This window comes from Aptenodytes patagonicus, chromosome 3 (assembly GCF_965638725.1).
Source record: "Aptenodytes patagonicus chromosome 3, bAptPat1.pri.cur, whole genome shotgun sequence".
Taxonomy (NCBI): domain Eukaryota; kingdom Metazoa; phylum Chordata; class Aves; order Sphenisciformes; family Spheniscidae; genus Aptenodytes; species Aptenodytes patagonicus.
The window spans coordinates 100,866,790-100,889,429 of NC_134951.1; the positions used below are offsets into that span (position 1 = coordinate 100,866,790).

At 37.9% G+C, this 22,640-nt stretch overlaps 1 protein-coding gene across 2 annotated transcripts in view; it reads right to left on the reverse strand.

Moving 5' to 3' along the window:
• PRKCE (protein kinase C epsilon) overlaps positions 1 to 22,640 on the reverse strand; it is a 309,238-nt gene that overhangs the window by 108,008 nt on the left and 178,590 nt on the right. For both annotated transcript variants that reach the window (XM_076334413.1, XM_076334414.1), the window contains exons 3-9: positions 11,800 to 11,959; positions 10,605 to 10,639; positions 9,143 to 9,228; positions 6,833 to 6,965; positions 3,812 to 3,954; positions 2,527 to 2,623; positions 627 to 841 (exon numbers count right to left, since the gene is read on the reverse strand). In XM_076334413.1, coding sequence (XP_076190528.1) covers positions 627 to 841; positions 2,527 to 2,623; positions 3,812 to 3,954; positions 6,833 to 6,965; positions 9,143 to 9,228; positions 10,605 to 10,639; positions 11,800 to 11,959 — 869 coding nt within the window. The remainder of the gene's footprint in view (positions 1 to 626; positions 842 to 2,526; positions 2,624 to 3,811; positions 3,955 to 6,832; positions 6,966 to 9,142; positions 9,229 to 10,604; positions 10,640 to 11,799; positions 11,960 to 22,640) is intronic.

Sequence of the window (22,640 nt, forward strand, 5' to 3'; positions counted from 1 at the left end):
AATCTGTAAGCCCTGTAAACAGAGCAATGCCCCTTCCACCCTCATCAATTCCCTACTGTGGGAAGGTATCTGGTGAGTTACATCTTTGCCGCATACGTGGTATTTTGGGCAGCTGTCTAAGCCTCTTGCACTAGTCGTATCTGAGTGGAAATGCTTGAATTCTGCTTCCTCCAGCACTAGACACACCCACTGAGGAAAAACAAGCACACAAACTGTTCTGTGAAATAAGTAAACTTGGACTGGGTATTATCTAGAAAGGAATGAACTCAGAATTCCACAGCATTATTCCTGGGCGGATTTGTCCTGCTTGACCACCACTAATTATCTTGTTGAACAGTATGTATGTCTTCATTACCAATATCCTGAAATAGTGAACCACTGACGTTGTGTTTCAAAAGGCTTGACTATAGTTAATAAAGTGAGCTAAAGCACAGAAAATGCCATCTGATCAGGAGGCTGATATTTCTGATCTGTGGGGTAAAAGCTGCTTTTACCCAATGGGTGAAGAATGGAAGGAAACCCCTGGGGTGGAAGGACCTTCTGAATGTCACTATGAATACTTTCAAAGCAGTGCAGTCAAAAAAAGCCTGCAACATCGGGGGGGGGGGGGGGGGGAAGCTACCTACCTTGCCAAAGCTGCCTTTCCCTAATACTTTGATGAAGTTGAACTCTTCAAGGCCTATTCGCTTGGTCTGGGCCTGTTTGACCTCCCCATTTTCACCATTCTCCCCAGCTTTGTTAAGCTGGTTGTCTGTTGACGTTGTAGCTGTTGCCCTGTGTTCCTCTCCCCGATTGTCAAATGACAACGCTTTCCTAATGTTGTTTTCCAGCTCTTTGATTTCTGTGGAAATGTGAGAAAATGTGTTCGTTTTAATCAAACATCACAAAAACAGCCTGTGTTAGTCTGTATCAGTTTTGGGAAGGGACATTCATCATCCCTGAATGCTGTGTAGAGCATTCTGTGGTTAAGAACACATATTTAGCAAACTGCTTCTCCACCTTACAGTAATCAGCCGAAATCCTGTTCTAACAGGAAGGGTGGCCTTTTAAAATGAACCTAAGAGAATGACATATCCAAAACTTGACAGATGAGTCAGAATAGTGGCCAAATAGTTGTTTTAGTGATTTTGGGTGTTCCTGTACCACAGAGAAGTACTTTGTTTTGAATACCCCTATCTTCCTGCAGCACTTACTCATCTTCCCGCTTCAGTATTTTAGAGTTGTATCTTCAAAAGTTCAAAGGATAGTTGGGCGTCCCAGTCCTTGAAGCCAACATGAATGGAGCACCTTACTCAGCTCCAGCTGTTATCAGATGCCTGCCAATAAAGTATTTGACCACTTCCTAGTGCCGCTTCAAGTGGCAATTGTGTAGATCTGCTAAATGGTTCTGAAGGTTTCTCAATGCTAAACACAGTGAGTCCTGGTGACTAACGGACCTCAGGGTCTGCCTCAAGCTCTTGCATAGCACTTCTGCCTGATGGCCTTGGAAGCAATAACTTTACTGGAAGCAGTAACTTTACTGGACAGCTACAAAAGCGAAATTTAAGAGAGAATTTAGGCAAATCCTTTGTTCTTATTTTAAGCAAAACATCAGACATTTAAAGAATAATATTTAACCAAAATGCTGCCTGTGAAACAAAAAGGTTGACAAATTTAAATCAGTTCTGGACTCAGACTCTTACAGTACTTACTACCATGGATCTTTGGAAGTCTCTTCCCTAAAAATAAGAGTGAGAAATTTCTCAACTGTAAGTAATTTTCAAAGAATTTGACACAAAAGTATCTGTCTTCTTATTTCCTGGTGTAAAGATTTTTCATTCATCAGTTTACACACATGATGGTACATAAGGTACCTCACAGACTTCTGATTTTCAAAAACTTCAATCAGATCAGATTCAAAAAGTGCTGCTGACATACACGTTCTGTCAATCAGACTGTTCAGTTCAATGAAATCAGGTCATATCAGTGAAGATTAAATTATTTGTCTCCAAATCTATGCATGAAAAAGATCACTGAAAGGAAACAGTTTTATGAAGCCTCTAGAGACGACACAGACATGCTAGCATAGCCTAACTGGACAGAAGTTTTTATCATCACAAATGTTCAACATGGAATTGCAAGTAGGCAATTTTATCTCAAAAACTTATTAACAGTTAGTGGCTTTTCAGATAGATAAAGGTGCTCTCAAGTTCTGTGGTATTATTTAAAATGTTCTTACTCTTACAATGTATAACCTCCTTATATAAAGGCATTTGGTTAGGCAAGGACTCATCTAGTGAACTTAACAATATTTTAAGATGATTTTTATAATTTTCTCTTTAAAAGCCACTTAATTTCACAGATTTAAATGAAATGAGAAGTAGGCATTTAAAAAAAGTTTTTGCAGTTCATAACTTTCCTGTGTTTCATCTTCTGGTGGTAACTAGTTTGTTGATTTGGTTCTACAAAGACTGGCGACGATAGCTTTTTTACTCCTCATAAAGAAGTGACAATATACATGTTAGGAAATAAAAAGAGATGTTCGACCTTGGTCACATGGAGAAGTTGGTGCTGACTTTGACCTGTCTTCTTCTGATGATGTGCTTCCGGGAACTGGTTGTTGAGTCTCTGCACCTGCAATTAGCTAAGAACAATTCCAAAAGGGGTACTCAGCCATGAGATTCTCCCGAGCCAAGAGGAAATTTAATTTAACAACATTAATTTGCGAGTAGAAGTATGAAGGAAAGTGAAGATGTTCTACCTCTATAGATACGCACTGACAGGACCTCAACCATACAGTAGATGGCATCACATCAAATGGAGACCATCATACAAACAGAGAAAGAACAGCAATTTAAAGAAAAATAGGTCCTTACGATGAAATAAACGTAATAAGCATACCCAGTGAGTGGGAAAATTTTGAATAGTCACCTTGAGCCTGTGTAGAAATCTATCCGGTAAATACATTTAACTACAACAAGCATCAGCAAGCACTGCAAACTAACTCATGCAGTAACAACATGACAACATCTTTTCCCAGGAGTCACAGATCAATTAATTTATTCCTGGGTTTTCTATGTTTCTGTAACATTTTAAAACAGTGTACATGGGATCCAAGTGTGCAATAATCAGGAAAATGAACAGAATGAAATGTCAATGTTTTAAGAAACTGTGGTTAAATTTGCCTATTTCTCTAAGTGACGGTAATGGGTCTGTTGTCACAATCATGCAAACAGAGATAGAAAATGTGGCCAAATTCTGATCCAGGATACATATTACAAATCCAGAATAACTCCATCAGCTTTGGATGTATTTGGGGTGACCTACACTTTTTATTTCTAAAACAGCCTAGTTCTTCCTATAATAGTGATGATAACTCTGGAACTGTCATCTGGCAAACAGCTCCTCTTCATGAGGGTCAGCACATTGGCTCATTTATCAGCATTTACAAAGTTATGGACCAGTGCTGTGTCTCAATCAATCAATTATCCAATGCCAATTCTGAGCCAAAGAGACATTTATGTTTTTATGAACTGTTGTGTCAGGCACCGTCTCTCTGTCAAATCTCCTTCCTCAAAATTAAAAACGGGAAATCCTTCCAGACTATACAGGCTCCAGGTTTGCAAAATTGTGGCAGGTCAAAATAAATTTCATATCAAAAATCAGAATAGATGATTTGCACTTATAAATCAAAAGCCAAAGTCTTAGTTCTGTACTGAGTTAAAAAAAATTCTTGTGCAAGTCAAGTGAGCGGGACTGAACCCCAACTGATAAAGTTACAATACAGCCATACTCATCTCATTTCTTATGTGAAACTACATAGTAGAATTACCTTTTTCCTCCTCTGCCCACTATTAGTGATCTTATCTGGAGTGACTCCAAGATCTGCAAGAACTTTAGCTATGCCTCTAGCATCCACTCCACAGTTTGGTGCCACATTTGTTTCACAGCGTCGATGTACATTCATCTTGCAAACTGCAATGAAATGTAAAGTAATAGAGCAAATTAAATACTACCTTGGCATGCATTTGTCTTACTTAAATCAGACCTTATTGGACCTACCAATAACTTTTTCAAATAAATATAATTTCAGTAGAAAAATACTTAGCTGAATTTGCAGTGACACTTGAACACTAATATAAAATTATTAACCTGGTTATCATTCTTCTGCTATGATAAGGCAGAACAGTGCTTTCACACAGTACCCAGAACCGACACAGGAACAAATTAAAATATCTAATGATCCTGTAAATCTTAAATAGAATTTGAATTAGAAGAAAAGTCCTTCAGAGCTTGGATTTTAGCAGTCCACTTCTGCTCTCATACTGAGAGCGCAACATCAGTTCCTCCTATGTTATTGCTTCTTACTCCATTTTACTCAGGTAGATTAACTCCTAACGTAGGCAGGCATAAACCCAACAGTTTTGTTGGTTTTTGTCTTAAGTTCTAATAAAAGTCTTTGGCACTGTTAGCCACTCTCTCTCTTTAGATGGCAATCCATTTACTAAGCTCTTTCTCTTAATTACCATCTCCTGAAACTCGCACACTAGTAAGAGGAAAAACAGGTTACATTGCTTCCAGGTTATGGGGTAGGGGGGGAGAACATAGCTGCATGAAGAATAGCATAGTGTGGATTTGCTAGGAGCAGGTGACATATTTTATCCTAGACTTCACTGCCCTCTTGTGGAGCAAGACATAAAGAAAGCAAAACTGCAAGTGTAATTAAATACTAGATTAACATTCAATTGCTCAAAATCCTCACTTCATTACTTTTTAGAGAAAAAAAAAATCAAAAAAGTATGTATTTATAAAGCTGCATTTCATTATATTGTTCATCAACAATGCTTTCAACATATAAGCCTTAAAGAAACAAACCATATTTGCCCCTGAGACTATACACAGGCACTGTATCTGCAGCAGTAACCATGTGCATCAGAAAGCAGGTGCCTTTCCTTTGCAAGTATGTTTCAGCTCACAAGAAGAGCAAAAAGAAATTGCCACACATGGTATTTTTAGTGCATGTATATTCAGTGACAAAAGCTCAGTGGCAAGTAAAATGTTTGACCTAGGATCCGTAACAGCGGACACTGAGGAACTGAACTGCTTGACATAAAGCAAGCGGGAAAATTTTGTACAGTCCAACTTCATGAACAGATTTTATAAAAAGAAGCACAGGAATAAGCAATGAAAAAACAGAGGAAGAATAAACCTCAGGAATACACTTTCATGGTGTTCATAACTACACTGGGCAAGCAAGTACATCTCTGAAGAAGGGAGCATTGTTTGGCACTTGTTAAGAGAGAAAGCAAAGCACGGAGAAAATGACATGTCCAGCTCAGGTGAGTTCTAGATTTCATGCAGACATACTGCATTTTTATAGGCACTAATTTTATGACCATGGAGAAAGCAACATAGGCTCTCTGAACTATTGTTTCTATGCATCTGGTACACAGTAAATGCATATATATGAGAAATAACGTTATTTTCTACAGGTAAGAGGAAATGAACCGCTATGGTACTTGAGAGAGAATATGAAAGTGAATTAATATATTCACAGATTAAGTGGTGAGATACTATAGCTCTGATTAAAAATCAAAGAGAAAAAAAAATCAGGTTTAATTGAAAAATCTTCTCTGAACATATCTCCGCCATAATTAAGATAGCATTTGAACAAAATCTTTAATAGCAGTAAAGTAACAATATTTAGAGTCTAACATTTTATCACTGCTCACTAGCTAGAATCACAAGGGAAGGCTTGAACTTCAGAACGCCCTCACTGTCTATCACTTTGTCATGAAAGAAATCTCCTCTTTCCCTTGCTGCTCAGCAATTTGTGACATGAAGCATTAGGTCTGACCTTCATCTTAAATACTGCAAAGCATACATTTAATAGATTATGTGTTTATACATATATGTGTGACTCCACATTTCTGCTGTTGAGAAGTGTAAATAACATTATTTTTTGTATTTATGAAGATGGACCTACCCATTCATAAAGGTGTAACAAAATGAAAATGCTTATAATTCCATTAGGTACTACTTTCTAAGAATCTGACAATCTTCATGACATCATTACCATCGACCCACTAATTGAAGTATTTTATTTACTATTTCTAAAATATTACTTTCCTTTGCAAGTATTTGTACTATTTTCTCCTCCTTTCAGAATATATAGATCTGCTTGAAACAAGGAGATATGGAAACAACCACTTCTGTTAGTCAGCTAAAATGACATGAATGCACCTTCCAGCAGTAACTTCATATACAGTTACTGTACAGAGTACACAGTCCTTAAGCTGCAGAACATAATGAATCCTTTATTTTCTGGAACAGAGGGGCTAGGCAGACCATCACAAAGGATGATTTGGCTAGGTATCAGAATACCTCATCTTCTGGATATGGGCACACAGGACTGGTTCTGCCTCGCCTAGCCAATACATAATAGTCATTTTTGAAGACGGTATTAAAGGAAAAAGTAGCTAGAATAATGACGTTTAAAAAGTTTAACAACCATCACCACACACCTGAAAACACAAAAGGCTTATAAGCTGAAAGGATGTAAAGTCTCATGCTCCTAATTTTCTGTCAACTTCTAATTTCCTATGTGGCAATAAACCTACACAGCAGCGAGTGCAAAATGTGTTTCTGCGCCTGTCCTCTGCATCTGTTATTGACTGGTGTTGCAGACAGGGTAAAGGACCATTTTCTAACCATGGTGGCAATCCCTACAGCAGTCTGCTATTTACTTTCTATTCATTTCTGTACATGCTGGAAAATACAGAGTAACTTGAAGTCTCTCCAAGTCTACTGCACTCACAAAGAAAAAGAAAAGCTCTGAAGTGGTAATCCTTACCTTTGCATTGTAAACCTTGTCTCAAAAGACCCCAGAGCAATGAACCACAGTGGTCACAGAAGGTGGGCACTTTGTAATTGTGAATGCTGAACTTGTGAGGCATGTTGACACTGAAACGCTGGGATCCCACTTGCTGAAAAAGGAGAGCAGAGCATATTTCATTCTAATTAATTTCTTTATAATCAGTGTATGCCGAGGCCCTGTTATGTTTTGAAACCGCACAGGATTCAAACAAGATGAAATAGGTCTGTGCTCAGATGATGATCTTTGCATTAGATATACTCCAGCTCCAGAGTTCTTCTCGCTACTCTATTTGGGGAAAAGAGGGGGAAGGGCTGCTGTTGTCTAAAAGATAAAGACTGAAGTCTACTTCCTAGTACTTCTGGGAACAACAAATACATAGCTATCAGGAAAGATCTCTTAATGTGGAAGGCAAGGAAGTCACTCCCAATTGTTTTAGGAGGCCAAACTAATACAGGACTAAGAAACAGAAATATATCACAACCCCTTTACCTTTTCAGATCCCACTCTTCCTTAGATTATGAAAATGACAAAGATAATTTGTTGTGTTCAGGGATTCCAAGGTACGATTACTTACTAATTAAAGGATGTCATTGATAAGTTTTTATAGTGGCCACTGCATAGCAGGAGATTTATTTTGATGTTTTTCCTTCCCTTTCCTATTACCACTGGCTTCTCTCCAGTGATCTAGTACCCCTTCTAAACAATGAGAGCATTGTATCAGCAAAGCATACAAGTCTCCACCAGTCTGGAGCCTGGGAATATAAAACTAGGCAAGATCTTGTATCTTCCTGTGAGTACTATGCAAAAACAACACTAGCCAAACACAGTCCTTTATCACAATCCTATGCAAGTGACCAAGTTTTGGACATAAAATACTGGTTGTGAACCAGATATTAAAGAATGCTTCCAGTATGAAAAATGGTAGTGAATTGCACAGGAAGAATGAGATCAGTCAGTGTCTCAGTCAAATTCCTATCAAAGTTGAAAGAGTGGCTTAAAATCATTGTTACAGACAGCTCTGATTTGTAATTTAAAACTAGGCTTTTTCAAGCACATAAATTCAGGTTTTTAACAAATAAAACTAAGAAATGTACTTTTTCTGCGTGGCCAAGGAACTGGGATCACCCACAGACTACCTCACTTAATCCTATGGTGAAAGACAGCAGGCCCTTGCTGTTGCACAAAACAGAACAGGACAGTGAGCATTCATTAGCTTTTCCATTATAACACAAACAAACAAAAAACTTCTGTATAAGATAAAGCATCCACTGCTTACAGCTGAGGGCTACAACTGTTTAAAAAAACATAAACCCACTCCCGTCCCCAACTGTCCCCTATCAACCCAGCCATAAAAGGATACCCCAAAGCTGAGGAGTCTAAGGGAGCCGAACACGACAGCAGCTCCCTGGTATATGACTGTCCATGGGAATTAACATTAATTGCCTAACCAAGCCTAAAAGGGCCATCTTAGCCGAGAGAGACCTTTAACCCAAGTGAAAGGATTGCTTTGTTTTCTCTTCTGACCCAGAGCTGAACGTGCTGTTGGCAGATATATCTACCTCCCTGACAGTATGGTTCTGAAGGCAGCTAATTTCATTTTCAGGTGATATCTTCATTTATTTAAATGCATGATAACATGAAGCACATATTGTGTTAATTCCATTAGTATACAAAAGCTTGCTAGAGGTAGGGAGTAATTATGCTGGAAAACCTGTTAGCTATGCATTACCTTATCACTACCATCTTATACAATATCCATGGGCCTTCTTCAACACAGGGATGGCTTTTGTTCTACATTTTGACAGTTTTGATGCAGTCTTTCTTGAGGTGAAACTTTGCAAGCAAATTCTGGGCAGTCTTTTATGTTGAGGCAATACCCAAGCACACTGCCTTTCCTATCAGCTGCTAATGACTCAGCCACACAAACTGCAGTTAAGGAATAAAGGGTCCCATCCTGCTCCTTTTGAATTACAATGACAAAACTCGTATTAATTCAGAAATGGAGAATGTTAAAAATGAAAAGGAGTGGAAAGAGCTCACTGAGACTTTAAGCATTCAGATGTTATAAAAAGTTTACTAATTAGAAATAAGTTGCTGTATAATAATTCCCATGTAGATGAAACTGTTATGATAATCTGTCATTCCAAAGTAAATGCTACATCACAAGACAACCAGAAGGGCACAAAAAAGTCTGTAACATTTATTGATTAAACAGAGGAGATGACACTACTTTGAACAGATGAAAGACAGAGCTTTATCTAGAAAATTTATTTTATAAACATTTACCTCATCGTGAGTTTCCTGTTTTTTTAAGCCAGCACACTTCGTTATTATAAGTTCATGGCATCTCTTGTGGACTACACAAGTGCAAACTATAAACAAAAAACAGATAAAAGAATGAGTTTTCATGAAGACTGATTTTAAAGCAAAAGACTGATCTCAGAAGACTAGAAATGCTGGGATTTGAAAGGCTGCAAGTGACTGGTGACTTGCTGAGTCCTGTGAAGTAAGTCTGGCTTACAAAGGCAGAATATAACGGACTTTCAAGAGACCAATGAATTTTAAGAGAAGTAAAGCATATCTGTCAAAATCTGAGTACGTAAAACCACAAATTACCTTCTGAAATATTAACCACAATTTTTCTCAATTTTTACCTATTTGATTTCTTTATCTAATAAAGTCCATGATCTCCACGTTATATGAGACACAATGGCAAAAACAATTCCTGTCTGAAGAGTTTCCAGAGGGAAAGAGACACAAAGATAACTCGTAAAAGTCAAAGACAGATAAACCAAAGTCGAACATTCTTTCTGTAACACATTATCGTACGTTGATAACAGTAAGAGGTTTCAGGAGGCAAAAATGCTTTGTCAATATTCACACTGATTACTTAATCAATGAATAACATTTGCAGATATGACAGATAAGATTAAAAATTGCAAGGTCTATCGTACTGTGGGATTCAAGGTCATTAAGTGAAGAAAAAAACCTTCAGAGTGAAATAATGAATTTCATTTTCTTCTACATTTGGTCATTGTTGTAAGAAAAAAATAATCAGAACTCAAGGAACCTCTGCTGTATGTTAATACAGTAATTCTTATTATAGCATGTAAAACCATTATTTGCGTTTATTTATTTACAATGAGATTTCATCAAGTCTTTTCTAACTGAAAAATCATCACTAACTTGATTTTACTTGTCAGATGAGAATTAAGTAGAAAACCATCATCCCAAGAGGTGACTGCATAAAAAAATTAAAAGTACAAGAAATTGAGTTGAAAAATGGGAGCTGAAAATGAAGCACTTCTGCAGTCTTTACTATAACCTTCTCTAATGATGACCTCCATAATTCTCTCATCTATTTAATTACAGCCTTTGCAATTACCTGGCATTTTTAAACAAAAAATCTTAAGCAGAATAAAGAATTCCCAATTCTAAAATGCAAGAAGTGAAAAATGAAGAAGCCAACATCCTATGTCCCCCTAGTTGGATGTGCATCAAGAGATATCTAGTATCTGCTGTTCAGCGATGTTAACTGTGCCGCTACCTCATATATGCCAAGACCAACAGTTTTGAAAAAATCTTACTGTGACTTACTGCAAAGAATGTATCTTTGGTGAAACAAACTTATTCTGATCGTCTTGTGCTAAATTCTTAACACTGTACATATACAATGCTTGATGAAAATATTATATATTATAACATAATACATATATTCAAACTGTCCCCCTGTAAGATTTTCTCTTACCTTGACATTGGTATCCCTGTTTTCCTATTACACCCCTGAAAATAAAACAGTGTTTTAGAAAATGAAGAATATGTATTTTTAAAAATGAAAAACATTTTTTCCTCTCTTTACTGGACATACACAAGTTTAAAAGAATAGCTTCTTATAACCAGTCATCTGATAACTGCATGCCTAGACTGAGATCAGTTCAAAGTAGGAACCACATTTCAGCTGCTAAGAGGTAACAGGTAGGAAGATAGGCCATGGAGGGATTCAGAAGTAAAGACACATTTCGTATAATAAAATAGGCAAAGCCAAAGGGTACATAGAGAGGGAAGCCACAAGCCGGTAAAACAGTCATCAGGCAGGCCCCTAAATAGACAGAAGATTGCATTTGCCAATATTGTTGCTTGAAATCATCTTAGCTAACCTAAAGCCTAACCTGCAGACATTTCTTAGAGGAATGTAGTTGAGTTCATGTACAATTCACATCATTTCACATTACAAAAGACAGAGTCATTACACACTCTTAAGAAATATTAATTATGGATCACATCAGATCTTACGTGTATTAAGGTGCAAATCAGTATCTCTAGGTAACTTTGGAAAACATCAATAAAGTTGTGGAAAAATAACTGAAAACAGAATGTCTTTTGAGTACTCACAATTTTCAGATAGGGAAAACTAATGTAAATAATTTCTAAAAGGGAGCTCTTGACATACACTGTAATAAGAAAGACCCTGTACCCTAAGCACCCAAACCCCTGGATCATTAGAAGTTTAATATTCCCATATTTCATTAACTTCAGCAGGATGTGTATGAGCTTGGCATTTCCTAGGAGGAAGATGGTGATACTTAAGCACCTAAAGAAGAATTCAGTCATCTTGGCAAAATGTAAAGGTCTAATATTAGGTCTAAAACTACACTTAGGCACCTACAGAACACGAGACAGGCTGTCTACCTAGAGTTTATAGTGTGGACTACACAGGAAAAGATTGAACTTTGTGGCTCGGAGGAGAAAAAACACAAATACAACAAATTCTAACATTTGTGATGGAAGTTTAAGAGTCTTCTATTACTGTCTGCAAAACTGATGACAGCTTAATATTAAAATGAGGAGGAAAAGAACTACTACTCTACGCCATTTATACTTCAGCAAAACAGGAAGGTATGTTAACTCTTCAATACAAAGTTGCAAAGAAAACAAAGCCATACCATATAAAATCTCTGCAGTGTGAACAATATGTTGGTTGTCTAAGATAGGTGGCCATAAACTTGTGTCCATTAACCTGATGTACTCTGCGTCGCACAGCACCCTGGCGCTTTCTGGGGCGCATACGTTCCCGGAACACACGTTCTTCATTGTCTTTGGGTGCTGAAACACAGGAAAAAACAATAAGCACTGGCTGTATCAGACACAAACATGGGAAAACTCAAATGCAATACATAAGTGGATATTCTCCAAAAATAAAAATAATCCTCTCTAGCTAGCAGTGCAAGATAACTTCCCTAAGCTGTGGGTAATTTTTTTCTTTTTTAGTATCAGTTACTAAAGGGCAAGGGTTTTCATTGCCTGGAACAGGAGCTTCTATTTGTTCTAAACCTTTATCTGTAAATTCATGCTAAGCTGGGAATAAGTCTTCTGCGCTTTATCACTATCAAGCACACTGACAACCTCTTCAACAGTAATTACACAGTTAGATTCTCCAAACAGGTCAGACTCTCATCTCATTTGATCTTGGGGGGGGGGGGGGGACACGGGGGACACGGACCACGGACGGACACACGAAATCCACCAAAAAATCCCAACATCCCCTGGTCCCCATACACTCAGAAAGTGCTGACACAAGTGCAAGAAAGCTGACTACAAAAACATATTATCAAGCAGAACAAAAACTCCATCCAGAACTGATTACTTTGTAGAATTCCTGATCAAGATCTGAGCTTCAGGCTCTAATAATCCACTTTGATACTAATACACTTTCAGCAAAACGTTCAAGGGAAGGAAGTTGTTCCTCTTAACCAATTCCTGTTCAATTGCATATGAGATTTAATGGCAGAGGAAGTAAAAAATGAAGTTGATATACCTCAGAATGAAAACCTTTGGAAAAAATCCTCCAGAGTGCATCGGGTCTTTTTTCCCCAAGGTTTTATTTTGGAAAGTATCACTAACACCTCCACAGTATTCTTTATGCACTAAGCAAAAGCTGAGGATAAATTAGCAGTGAAGAATAGTACACAGTTGTTAATGAAAGACAGATTTTACAAGCATTCCTTGAGCCACTTGTGTCTCTGCAAAATAGAGTATCAGATATGGAGGGGACCACATTCAGTCATCCATTGCCAACTGAATCTATGCATTCACTACATCAGTGCATATAACACTTTGAAATGTATTTAACACTTGTCATTCTCTGAATTTCAGCTACCCTGAATCATTATGATGGCCTAAAGATGCCAACTTTGGTCTGTTGCATGCTTTTCTGTACACGAGAGTTCTCCAAGCAACAGTACAATATTTAACAATAACACAAAGAAAATTAAAAGTCTGAGAACAACTCAAATCTATAATGGTCTCAAATTCTTTTACAAACACTGCAATAAACCCTATTTTTGAGGGTTGTAAAATTAAAAGGTATTGATTTGGGATCCTAGAAAATGGTCTTAAATTAAGCCAATGGATGGATATCCTGGGAAAATACAGAGCACAGACCCACGAATCAAGATCGATTTCTTTCACTGCACAGCAAAGGCTGAAACCCATGACACTAGCAAATTCATTTATGCACTAAAAAGCCTAAGCTCCTTACACATTAACATCTTACAAAAACTTCATAGTCAGAATGGGTTTTCACCCTAAGAAGACACATCTGTGTGATGGCGAGAATGGCATTACTTTTCTATTCTAAGTGAGCTCTCAGTAAATAAACATTGACTTATACACAAAGCTGCCCCTTTTATTTATGCCAAAGAACAATAAAAAAGCAATGGCTCTAGGTTCCCCTTCAAGAAAGAGATAAGAAGTACCAAATAGTTATCAACTATGTTTATTTTTATGTTGTCAGTTGTGTTTATTTTTATGCATTAAGCAGAACTCTGATGTCTAAAAAATACCACAGCCCCTCTAGAGAAAGACTGTCTTCCACAGAGAATACGTAACAAGTAGTTGGAAATCCTACCAAAGACTCCTATTTTGAGCTCCTGAATGATATATTGACTTTACAAAGCTGCTGGAAATCTTTTAAAAGTTGTTATTATTATAGGAAATAGTTCTATATCAACACAGAACTGTTCTTTTGGTTATCATCCAGATTGTAGAATTTGCTAAAGTATGCAGCCTGGATGTGAGAAAGTTAAAATCCCACTCTCCTGGCAACAGTTCCCAAAAAATTATCTACTTATATGAAATGAACAAGATGTTCTGACAGTGCACAGTTCACACTTGATACGATAATCAGTCTACAATACTGCTTTTCTCCTTTTTTCATCTGAAGTGTAATTCTTCACAGAAAAAGCACCTGTAATTTTACAGAGCAGATAAAAATCCTCTTCTTGTTTTGGCTAGATAAACACAGTATCATGACACTATTTTTTTTTTTTAAACCAACAAGGTCTTAAAACTAATTTTACTGTATTACCTTCAGTTCTATATTTAATACTGTTATGAAATTCCATTTTTCACTTACAATACTTATAGTTAAAACACAACAACAAAATAGTGTCTTTTTCAGAAATGCACTGACTTGAAAACGGCTACAAGCAATACGCCAATCCTGAAATTACCAGATTAAATGGCAGGCCTCAATTATCAGTTATCATTTCCACACAAACAGCATCTCTGTGTGTGAGAAGGATGCTCAAACAGCTCAGGGAAATGTAGTTTTCTTGGTCTGTCTTGGATAATGTTGGAGGTTCGTTAGCCAGTTCCCCCAAAACTGTCTCTCCTCCCAGTCTGCTGTTCCACATTTATCACTAAAGACTAGTAGTTGGCCAAACCCGTGCACTGCATCCTGCTTTAGTGTTGAACTGCACTGATGAACTGCATGTCCAAGAGCAGTGACTCCCCAGCGGTGACTCTGCCTCTACCTCACCTCTCATTACAGCCCGCGTAGAGTCCCCATCTCGTCAGTCGGCAGCAGTACTTGTCTGGGGGGGTTGGAGTAGCATCTGGCATTACAGTGCATGACTGGACACTAGATGACTGGACGCCAGCCTTTCATCAAAGCAGACCAAGTCACAAGAGAAATTAATTCACCCATGAGCTTTACACTCAGTTTACATTAAGTTCAGCTAGCTTGTTCACTGTTACCCAACAAAAACACATAAGCAATGCTTTTCCACAGTCCTCAAGCAAAACACTGCCATGTCTTGCACGATTCACACCGCTGCTGTGGACCACAGGCACAAAACCAGGCAGTAACTTTCCCAGGTGACTCAGAAGCGGATGATCACATCTGTGCTGGCTCATACTCAGGGTTGTGAACCTCTCGTTTCTAGTAGCACTAACAATAGTCTTATGTTTAAATTAAAATCCATTTATCTGATACTGAACAGCCACATTAGAGACGTTCATTTAACTGTCTGAAGACATCTCCTTAGAAAGGGAGCTACACTACTCTCCCCAACCTTCTCTCATTGTTTGCAAGCAGGAAAGCAGAGATCACTAAATGCTATCAGAAAACAGGGAGTACCCCCAACACTTGTGTGATACCGCCAACTAGTGCTTTCAAGACATACTTTAGAGAATATAAGCATCCCAAACAAAACTGGCCTTTAAATATATTTTAAAAAGAAAGTCTTACAGTGGTATAGGATAGATTCTAGAAAATACCATTAGGATACTGCATAGTGCCTAATCCTGGCATTTCTATTCTTAGCAGAGGAGTTCAAATGAAAATTAAGTGGATTTGCTGTAGTCAGTCTATAAGCAAGTTCTAATATAAACAACAATTTCTTCTCACAGTATTTCTACCAGGTAGTCACAGAGGGTTATCGTTTCTTCAGTAAAAGCTGCTTCTTTATGTAACGTACATTCTGTTCCCCGTTTTGATTTTGAGTCCTTCAGCCCTTTATATTATTCAGTTTATCTTTTTTTAATAAATTTCTTTAACTTTAATTTTCAAAAGAAGGAGTAAGAAAGGCTCATGATAATTTCCAAGTGTTCGTGGAGAATACTGTCAATGCAGCACACTGAGTTCAGGCTTTATATGATGGTACTTGAGAACTAGCAAATTTATAACTAATTTCGTCTCAAAACTATACCCAGTAATGCCACTACTTCTTTTCATTGCAGCCAAGAGTAACTCTAGTTATTTGGAAAACAACAGCATATAATTGCTTTTTTAGACTCATATGTACATACAAACATATTGCCTACAATTTCAAAGATTGAAAAGACTTGCAGGCTGAACGCCAAGCTCTTAGAGAAGTGTTATAAAAGTCAGAAGTATTTGGCATGCAAAATTGCACAAAATTCATAAATACTTGCAAAATGGATGTTTAAATGAACTGTCTAGAACCACATTTAACACTGTTAATCATGTAGTATCTGTTAAGTATATATTATAAGTCACAAGTTAAAGATAAGAAAGTGACACATAGCAATGCTCAAAGGGCGCAAGATTGGAGGAAAAAGACCCTGTGCACCAAATAACAAAGGCTGGAACATGTCAGGTCTCATTTCATACTAAAATGGTTTCAGCATAAATGAGAAGGGTTCAGTGTGGAGCACTAACTGCAACAGGCAGAACTACCCCGTGTAGCAAAATGTCCCATTTCCATTCCTTATCCTCTATGTTGCAAGTACTTACAGAATTCTCACAACAAACAAAAAAATGGAAAAAATATTGCAGAAAAAGAGAGAGAGAGATTACATGCACAGAGAGGTTTTTCAGCATTTGCTATTGCTCCGAATGACGACTTCTAAAAGGGAACACGCTGGGCGCTTCCCTTAATGTGGAGGGACTGGCATCGAACAGTGACAGCATTTGGGGAAGAAAAAAAATAAATCAGATGTTTTAGTTAAATGGCTACTGCCCCCTCAAAGCCAAACTGTAGGCCATGTACAACGGTAATGCTCGCAGCAACAGGTGTAGCTGCCAGGTAACCCCATGCAACAGAACACTGACACCTCCACAGCACTTCTGGCACAAAGTGCTTTTCACCCCGGGTGTCTCTTGGGTGTCTTCATGTTGCCGTCATCCACAACTACAACCAGCATCCAGAAAAACCAGCTGGTTTAACACCAACCCTTAATAATTACAACAGAGCCTAACTGAACAACAAATGCAAAGGAACAACGATTGTACTGATGTTTTATTGCTGAAGATTAAAGTTAAGAGCTTTTGTATCCTATTTAAACCTGACCACTTTAACCAGTATGTATGTACTGAAATAGAGCTTTTGTTTTAGCACTATATAACATCTAAAGGGAGGGAGAATATTGAGACAAGAGAGGTAATTTGCCTAAAGTTATGTCGGTAAGTGAGAAGGGGCAGGAACAATGTCCAGGACTCCTCAGGTTTCAGGATGGAGTGTAACCAGATCATTATGCACCAAAATTAGGTCTCAAAGGATTATTCCCAAACTCTATTTTGGGCCTCTACAGTAGAAGCATATATGCTGTCATCAAGATTTCTCCAGGCAGAAACTGTTACAGGATTTTGCTTTTAAGGCTTTAATCTTCTTTAAAGAAAAAAAAAAGAAAAAGAAAAAAGCTAAACACACCCATATATTTACATTTTTATCTCCTTTCTTGTAAAAAAGCCTTGCTTAGTAGTAACACACGCAACAAACTAGTTTTGTAATTTTGAGATAAAAAATAGCAAGGTAAATGCTACAATATAATTTCATAAAGCTGTTACTGATGAACACAAATTAATTGGATAGTTTATCACAGTCATAGAAAGAGCATGCAATTTTTCTATGTCTTTTTCTAGGAGTACAATATTTCCAGACTATTTCTTTAGCAAGAAACAAACACACAGGTTTTGCTTACTATATCTCGAATCTGCTTTCTTTAGGAAAGCTAACAGGAAATTTCTTGTTTAATAGAAGAATCAGATCCTTAGATAACACTGCATTGTTAAAGAAATCAAAGATGATGAGTGTTACTAAAGAAATGAAAAAATGCTCACAGAATGGGTGAGTTTTAGAAGAGACAGGTGTCTTGACAAGTCATGTCTGTTAACATGAGCTATTTACTGAATGCATTGAAGAACAAATTGCATTTTGAAGTATATCAAGCCCAAATACGGTGGGTGGCTTTGTTGAATGGGCTCAGGCTCAAATTTATTTGCCTTTGAACACATTGCTTATCTTTAAATGCTTAAATTCTTGTCTAAAAGAGAGATTCTGCCTATATGTATTTAAAGACTTCCCTTGACATGCAAACAGATAAAAGTGATTGGGGTTGTGACAGGCACACATTTTTGTTTCAGGGCTTGTTTTACTTTCCTTTTTAAAAAAAAAAAACCCAAACCTATAAAGCTATCCAAATGATTATTTACACATGGTTCAAACCTTCTCTACATACTTCATTGTTATCATGAACACATTCATTAGCTCACTCAGAGCTGAAGGGACAACAGTAACTCCCCACATCCTTTCAAATGGAAATACTTTCACATTCGATTCACTTAATAAAGGAGAACGTAAAGTCCAGAAGTACTAAAGAGTCTCATAGAAATGAAGGTCTGATTGCAATTTCAGCACATGGAGAAGTCTGATTTAGTTTTCAGAAATGTCCCAACCTTGCTGGCTGGCAATAATTTGGACCAAGTGTTCAAAACCAGGAGCAGGAAGCCTGGTACCTGAAGGGACACTGCTGCCACAGGCGCAGGCCATCCGCTCTGCTGCAGCAGAGGTTGGGAGAGAGGGAGGATTGATTCCTGTATGTGCCGAAGCAAAATTCTCCTTCAAATGACTTTGACACTTTCCTTAAGAAAGCCTCCAAGAGGAGCCCTCACATGTTTCTGCTCTCCATCTGCACAGTGCCCGCAGAATTAGTGACAACTTACACAAGCTTAAGGTATTAACAACATTCAGTTACACATGGTCTTCTTCAGATGATCATACAGCATGTTTTAATAAATCTAATATTTAATGAACAGATTTGTTTTACAGGAACTGTTGACTGGACAACTGGTAGGGGATGGATATATATATATAGGATGCTACATCCATTTTTTAGACCCTTGGGAGCTCACACAGATGACAGGGGTACTGACCTCATCTTAGAGGGTGAATGTAGCAATTCCTACAGATAAACAGCTGTCAGATCCACAAAGTAAGCAAATCAGAGATAGATTCCTTCTACTTCCTCTCAGCTTCTTCATTGGTGGTATTTAACATTAATGATTCTAAGAAATATGGTAGTTCTGAAATAAAAAACCTGTAACTACCATTTTCACATTACATTTTATTTGGCAAAAGAAGTTCTATTGCTAGAAATACCACAGGGAAGTTATTGCTATATGACAGGTTTTCTGAAAAGTCCATTTCACATCTCAAGGTTTTTAAAATAAAATTTCAACTTCCAAAACTTTTTCCACAAGACAGAATTTAGAGCTTTTTCAGTTGGAAAGGAGACAACGTCACAGACAACAGGACAAGAAAAAAAAAAATCCATGCTAACTAAGGTTATTTTGGTCTCCCAGTGTTACCTCTCAGGAGGAACAAACAGCCTCACTCTAAACACAATGCCCTTATGTCAATAAATCTGCAGCTGAAATCAGAGAGGTGGAAATGCATTCTACATATGGTAAATACTAGAACTATTATTCAGGAGAAAAATCTTACTCCACGGAATGTAATGGGTCTACTCATGTAATAACTAGTGATGTAAAATAATAATTTGTAAAATGTAGAACAGTTTTTGTGCTGTAACTTCATGTGAGAAACTTAAAGGAAGAAAATTAATTTAGTTTGTGGCAGTGACATTCAGTTCATGTTGATACAGTGTTAGTAATGAGTAGTATTAGTAGCCTGGTGTTAGTATTGATAGTGTTAAGTCCTGACAGGCTAACAAGGTGCAATAGCTCTTATTAAATCAACTACTTACTGAAGCTAAAAAAGTACATCATCTTTTGAATGAAGAAACTACATATATAATACATTATATTATTACTATTATTATAAGATTATTATAACTATGATCAGACCAAAAGCCATCCTTGAGATTAGATTTCCCTACCCTTATTGCTGCAAGTCTGCAAACATGTCCTGCAATGTGATTGCAGCGTGCTCCTCAGAGCATGCCCAGTGCTTGTGGTGGTGGTGGTGGATACTCTGGTGACACATGCTTATATTGACTGTCCTTTGGCTGTCTTCAAGGAAGAAGGAAAATGTGACAAAACATCACGGTCAAGGCTGCTGTGGAAGATGAACTTTCAAAGTGGTGTACACATGCATGTTTATTTTAACACAGCTCCAGGCTATGGAAGTATCTGCAGGGTCAACTGACCTCTCTGCAGGGTCAACACCTGAGCTGCTGGCATTTCTCAGTTCCTGGAAAGGAAACGGTGTTGTGATGCGAAGAAGGAAAGCAAGTATTGTGAAAATTTCAGGACAAAGCCCTTTTCCCAGCAGTAACTATTAAACCAGGCAGATCCCAAATGACAGTATTTTAAGCATGTGTTTGTGATAGATCAGAGAAGCTCAGCAGTCTTTTTCTAACAGTTGCAAAAGCTACATAGAGCGCGATGAAACAGAACCTTATATGACTGGGGTTTCTGGTCTTTTAGAAAACAGTGGTTTCTTAAACATTTTTTCAACCCCAGCTTTGTTCCTTTGCCATAGAATAACAGAAGCATAAGTGGCAGACACCTAGAAGATGCCTGAGCCCAGCCTCCTGCAGTGAGGAAGGGTTCACGTACTTCAGGCATCCTCAGATTCCATTTTTCTGATGGTTCTTGAAAATCTCCAGTGAGGGAAATTCCGCAACACTCTCATGTATCTTGTTTCACCAGTCTGGCAGGCAGGCTGTTTTGCTAATAGCCAGCCTAAATCCTTTTGCAGTAAACTATGCTGGATGAGTGATTGGCAACCTGAAAAAGCAAGTTTTTTGCCAGCACAGAAACTACTGAAGTACCTGTAGCAACGCAACCATTATCCTGTTGTACACCATGCAAAAGACCAGGGGCTGGGGATGGCCAGCAAGATGTCACAGAAAAGACGATTGCAGAAATTTTGCATACTTTTCAGGCCACAGCAAGACAGAAGCTGCTTTGAACTAAACAGGTCCCTGTGGATACCCCAGTCCCATGACAGCTGCAGAAAAGCCGTGATATCTGAAGGTAAAAAGGAGAACGAAAAACACTTCCTGCCTTTAAGCTACTAAATATCACAGTTGTCTTGTTGATTCCATTTCCAGATCCCCCTCCTGATATCGACAACTTGCTTCCACCTGAGTGTAGAAATGCATGTAAAAAAGCTCACTCGCGCTAAAATCTCCATATTAAATCTGGTAATGCCACGTAACCGCATTAAGGACCTATGGTATGTAACCTACACAGGTCAGAGAAGATGGCTTTCAAAACATAGTTTTATAATGGTTATTGCCCACCGGCCCAAAAAAAAGCTGAAGCCTATGATATACATTATGCATATTCAGGTTTCAGAGTACTTCCAAGTGGAAATGAAATCTTCTTACCTACAATTGGGAAAGACGCCGTTCTGAGGTGTCACCATTGCAGACATGAGAAGTACAGAAACTTCAGTAAGTTTACTTTGGAGAAGTTGTTCTTTTTGCATTTTCTTTTAATATTTCTACATTTGTTTCCCAGTAAAGTACTAACTACTTGCTTGTATCCTCCATGGGGCAGAGGGAGTCCACTGCAAAACTGCTTGTGATTCAAAAGAGCCTCACACGGCGCCTACATAATAACTGAGAAAGCCAGAGAAGATTGCATAGCAGCTCCTTTGTCCCAAGCAGGCAGCATTCTTCCCATTAGTCTGACTAATTTTGGTATAAATTAAAACGGCACTGAATCCTGAATACTTCGCTCAGAAAATGCTCAGGAAGGCCAGAGGGACTTTCGAGGGCAGGCAGAATGACACTGATACATTAACATTTTATTTACAGACTTTTTTCTTATACTTTCAGGTAATGGCAATGGTATTTTTCAACAAATTAAAATAGAGGCTGTAAAAATTTGGAAGTTATTTCCCCTCAGTATTAAAGTAATAAGACATAAAGTATCTGTACCTTCGTGTAGATAAACCCACTGATGAGACTGTAATGGTTCTGATAAACAGAAGAGGATTTGACCCCAAGCAGTAGGACGTGTTATTAGAAATAACAAGCGAGACAATCATCTTCATAGCCACTGTTTGCCAAATAGGTTCAGGATGCCTTACACCTGTTTTATCTCACTGTAACTGTATAGTAGCTTTGTCTGCTTAGACAAATAATTTACAATACTATTAAAATTTCAAATTATTAAGTGTTGGGAAAGAAATCTTTCAGAATGCAAACTATTTTTACTTCAAAATAACTTAAAAGGCTCTGTTCTCTGAAGTAAGTTGATACTTAGGGTTGTCCATAGAAACAGTATCTAGCCACTGTTAAATTATTTCTTGTTCTTATGCCATGTTCTTGGTAATTTTTTGAGTGTTGAGAATGCACCATCTCGATACATGTTAGAAACAAGTACCTGGTTGCTGGTGGTATCTGAACTCCTGTATGCCAGCTCTTCATCTAGCCAGAAAGCCAAATCTCGTAAAACTCTGGACAATCTGCAGGGACACCTGAGGATTGGGATGTCACTGAAACATGGTCCGAGACAGTCCCACCAAGGCAACCTGAAGCACTGGGTCTGCATCAAGGAAACTGAGAGCCACCCCATGGATGGCAGCCAGGCAGCCTGACAGAAAGATCAAGCTTTCCAATATAACTCTACGCAGTTTTAATCACGTTTCTCCTCTTGTTTCACCACTTACATCTTTTATAAGTTGGTTCTGCATGCTAAAAACACATGCTATACCTTTGCTCTGCAGTGAAGCCTGCAGGACACCCAATGGGTAAAAGAGTGGGTCCTCATTTGAACTGCACAGAT